This window comes from Pecten maximus, chromosome 4 (genome assembly GCF_902652985.1).
Source record: "Pecten maximus chromosome 4, xPecMax1.1, whole genome shotgun sequence".
In the NCBI taxonomy this organism is placed as follows: domain Eukaryota; kingdom Metazoa; phylum Mollusca; class Bivalvia; order Pectinida; family Pectinidae; genus Pecten; species Pecten maximus.
Window position 1 is genome coordinate 36,573,877 of NC_047018.1, and position 3,667 is coordinate 36,577,543.

The following is a 3,667-nucleotide window of genomic DNA, read 5'->3' on the forward strand; positions in this document are numbered from 1 at the left end:
CTTGTCCATATACATGTAAACATTAATGTTTCCTAGCATACTATTCAAATGTATTTAATGTGTTTGTCAGGGTGTACACGTGTGTAAGGGTGTACATGTGTGTAAGGGTGTGCATGTATATGTATGTAAGGGTGTGTATGTATGTGAGAGTGTTTATTCATGTGAGGAAGCGGGTATATGAGGGTATGCATGGGAGGGTGTGTGTATGTGTGTGTATGTGATGGTGAAATATATAAACAAATTGTAGTAAAGAAATTATACATGTGTAAATTGTGAGTGTAATTGATGCAATGTATTTACAGTACAGAAATCTTGATTATTTATGTGTGAGAAAGTTATGTATTGTACATTTTTTGATGAAAACACTGAATAAAAAGTTAATTATAAAAAAAAACAAAAAAAACCTACATTGACTCATCAAAGGCAGAAACTTTACCAGTGGTGCAACCTACCGCGTTATATCCAGATTGAAAACACAATCATGCGACTCTGCCAAACATTTGGGCGGATACATTTCCAATAGTAGACTGAAATACCTGCCTTAATACAGTACCAATTCTCTTCGCTAGACTGCGCTAATCAATGCCAAAAAATACATAAATTATGCGGCTATGATTTAAATGTTATGCTCGTCACATTTTGGATATTTAAGGTGCAAAATTGACAAACGCGCCCAGTGTTGTCCTACACGGTCTCTACATTTGATTTGATACAGTGACGTTTATATAGACTTGTATTAACATAGGTACGTATAGATAATACACTGTAAAACGATTTTGTAAGTTGCAAGGAGATGCTGAAATTTTAATTTGTTTACAGACCCCATGGTTCACACGTTAAGAGACCTTGTGTCCACATGAAAAGCAGATATTAAACATTCCTAATTCTGAAATTATACAGCCACAAGAAACACGACACATAATCTGCTATTTTTCACTTACAAAATTTATATATAAGTCGCGCAAACGGAGTGTTCATTGAAGGATAACAAATTGAAATCAGCTCCATTTTATTTAACCAATGATTCATTATTATACAAATAAGTCAGTCTCAGCTAGCGTCTCTTATGGACACTACCTGCTCGATATGATTTAGAAGACTAATCTAAACTGACAAAAGAGGAAAATAAATGACAAAAAGCATGAAATGGGAAGGAACTATTTTATTTGTCCATTTTTTTTATCATCATGATCAAACAAATCAATCATCATCATCATCATCATCATCTAACTGAGTTCGATGTTCGGTACAGACACTTGCGGTTTATCTAATCTTCGACTCTTCTTAATCTCCTCCATCTTTCTCTCCTTCTTTTCCCACTTCTCTCTCACTCCTTCCAGTCGTTTTTCTCTTTTCTGTCGAGCTCGCTCTAATTTCTCCTCGGTAGATATCTTGTTTGGTTTCTCCTGCTTTGGAATTTTGGCCAATTTTGCGTTGATTCTTGCTAGTTTTTCTTCGGCTGTTTGTTCCCTTTTAAGCCGTGCTTGTTCAATTTTCTCGGTGACCTTTACCTTATCAATTCCCTGGATTTCCTGAGAAGAATTTTTCATTATCTTCGCCTCTAGTCGCTCGCGCCTGTCTTTCTCCTTCGCTTCTCTTTTGGTCGCTGCTAATTGTCGTCTGTGATCAGACAATCGCGCCATTTCCCCTTTCCTACTTAGAGTTTCGTACTTCAAATTTTCTGCATCCATTTCACGTTGCTGAGGAGATGATTTGATTACACTCCTTGTGTTTAGAGGTGGTAAGATTCGGGGTTTTAAGTTCATTGGTTTCGTAGTATCCCTGAAATATTGTGGAATTCCCGGTAATTGATAAGATGTGTCATTTGAGGCCGACCGGTGTTGAATTTCGTCATTAATTTTCACGGTGAAGGCCACGCCTCCTGATCCCTTTTTTGGTATGATTCCTTCCACCCTCAGCTGAGTCAACACAGTCTGTTCTGTTTTTCGTGCAAGATTCAACATTGGAGTGCCTTCATTCACGGCTACTCCTACAGGATCTCCTATGTGGATAGTTTGAATCTGTAGGGAGAAGATAACACCGGTATTGTATGATAATAAATAACAGAATATCCCGATAATTAAATTTAAAGTCACATTCTAATCTTTTATGTGTTATATATAACAGAATATTTCCGGCAAAACAAATCTTTGTTTAGCTTATTGCACAAATGCTCGATTACGGAGCCAAGGTCGCTGGGTTAATCAGACTTAGAATCTGGAATGATGAAATTCAAGAAAATTAACTGCTTGTCTCAACATTTGGTAGATTGGAAAACACCGTAGCAGCAATCCGCCTGGGAGTAAATTACCTTGCTACGTCTGTGATCCCGTCCGAACAGCGCCCTCAGCCGGCCTCTCTTTGGTTTCTGTTCATACTCCGTAGTCTTTGCGTACGTGCATCCCATGATTTGTGGAGAAAAGTACAAAGCTGTGATCGCGAAATGGATAAAGCGTACATAGAAACAATGTATTGTGACGTCATAATATCCCACACTTCGTGACGTCATAATGTGCCACGGAAGTGACCTGGGTCGTAGACTGGATTGTCTGGGTATTTTTCCTCTACCCGCTATGCTTCGCTAACACAAATGGTATTAATAAGGAATCTTATTTAATCAAAAGCTGAATTACTTTAGAAGAATTTCTTTCTACTAGACCGCGCACATTATTTCTGCTGGCTAAAGGAGACCCCAGTAAGAATCTGGGGAGGGCAAGCAGAACTCCATCGTCGGATACCCAGAAGACTACTGACTATAAGGGAGACACATATCTCATAGGTACGCTATGGAGACACTGGTAAAGACCGTGGCAAGGCAAGCGAGATCCTTGTAACAGCTGGTTGACAGCTGACTTCCGGTAAGGGCAGCTCGCAACACGCTGGTGCAGGTTGTCCGCCAATTTAAGATTTTGACATTCAACTATACAAAGGAAGTTTAATTTTTTGGTCTTCAAGTGTATATAATGGCGAGGTGGGTATTTGCGTGCATTCAAATAGGCTGAAAATTATATGTATGGGTGGAAAATAGTAGGATTAAACCAGTCGATCAGGCGTACCGGTTTCTGTCGCGAAGAAAAAGAAAATGATTTATTAAAATTATAACATCGTCCACGACTTAGATAATCAATGTGAGTCTGTTAGATAAAAATTGAAGATATGTTACCCTGAAAAAACATAATAAATTGGTAGTGAAAATTCTCTGCATTTGATGCAAACCCATGTTTTTTGCTTTCATTTGGGGATGAGTTGGTTCACGTTCTATTTTTAGGTGAAAAATAACATACTTCAATTAATTAAGGGTGATCCCGTGGTTGCTATAGATGGTATAAATATAATCTAACATTAGTCTGTTCCGTGGACGGGATACCTCAACCCGAGTGTAAGAGTTTGGCCAGTCAGCACGAGGCTTGCTGAGTGCTGGCCAGCCAAACTCTTACATGAGCTAGGGTTGAGATATCCTTGTTCACGGAACAGACCCATCTTTGATTATTTTTATCACATATTTGCCAGCAAATTATGTTTGTATGAAAGTTTTTGATCGCGCCATGTTCAACGCTCCGTGGAGTGTGCGTCAGAATTGTTAACAAAATTGCTGGCTTTATACCCCTTATACCCCCGAGATCGATTTCTGTGTTGACACACACAACAGTGTGACGTCACCATTTGA

General features: G+C 38.8%; 1 protein-coding gene across 1 annotated transcript; it reads right to left on the reverse strand.

Annotated features, from left to right (window-relative positions):
- Positions 1–1,153: 1,153 nt before the first annotated feature.
- Positions 1,154–2,454, reverse strand: LOC117325988 (nucleolar protein 58-like). Its single transcript, XM_033882539.1, has 2 exons — positions 2,312–2,454; positions 1,154–2,021 (listed from the first exon to the last, which is right to left on the reverse strand). Exons 1-2 carry the CDS (start codon positions 2,405–2,407, stop codon positions 1,227–1,229), a joined length of 891 nt encoding a protein of 296 aa, XP_033738430.1. The 5' UTR covers positions 2,408–2,454; the 3' UTR covers positions 1,154–1,226.
- Between the last annotated feature and the right edge of the window lie 1,213 nt (positions 2,455–3,667).

Bases quoted from the DNA above. Each gene is read 5' to 3' on its own strand.
- LOC117325988 (XM_033882539.1), bottom strand. From the start codon at position 2,407: ATGGGATGCACGTACGCAAAGACTACGGAGTATGAACAGAAACCAAAG. The intron at 2,022-2,311 runs GTAATTTACTCC...TTCTCCCTACAG, and splicing joins GGGATCACAGACGTAGCAAG to ATTCAAACTATCCACATAGG.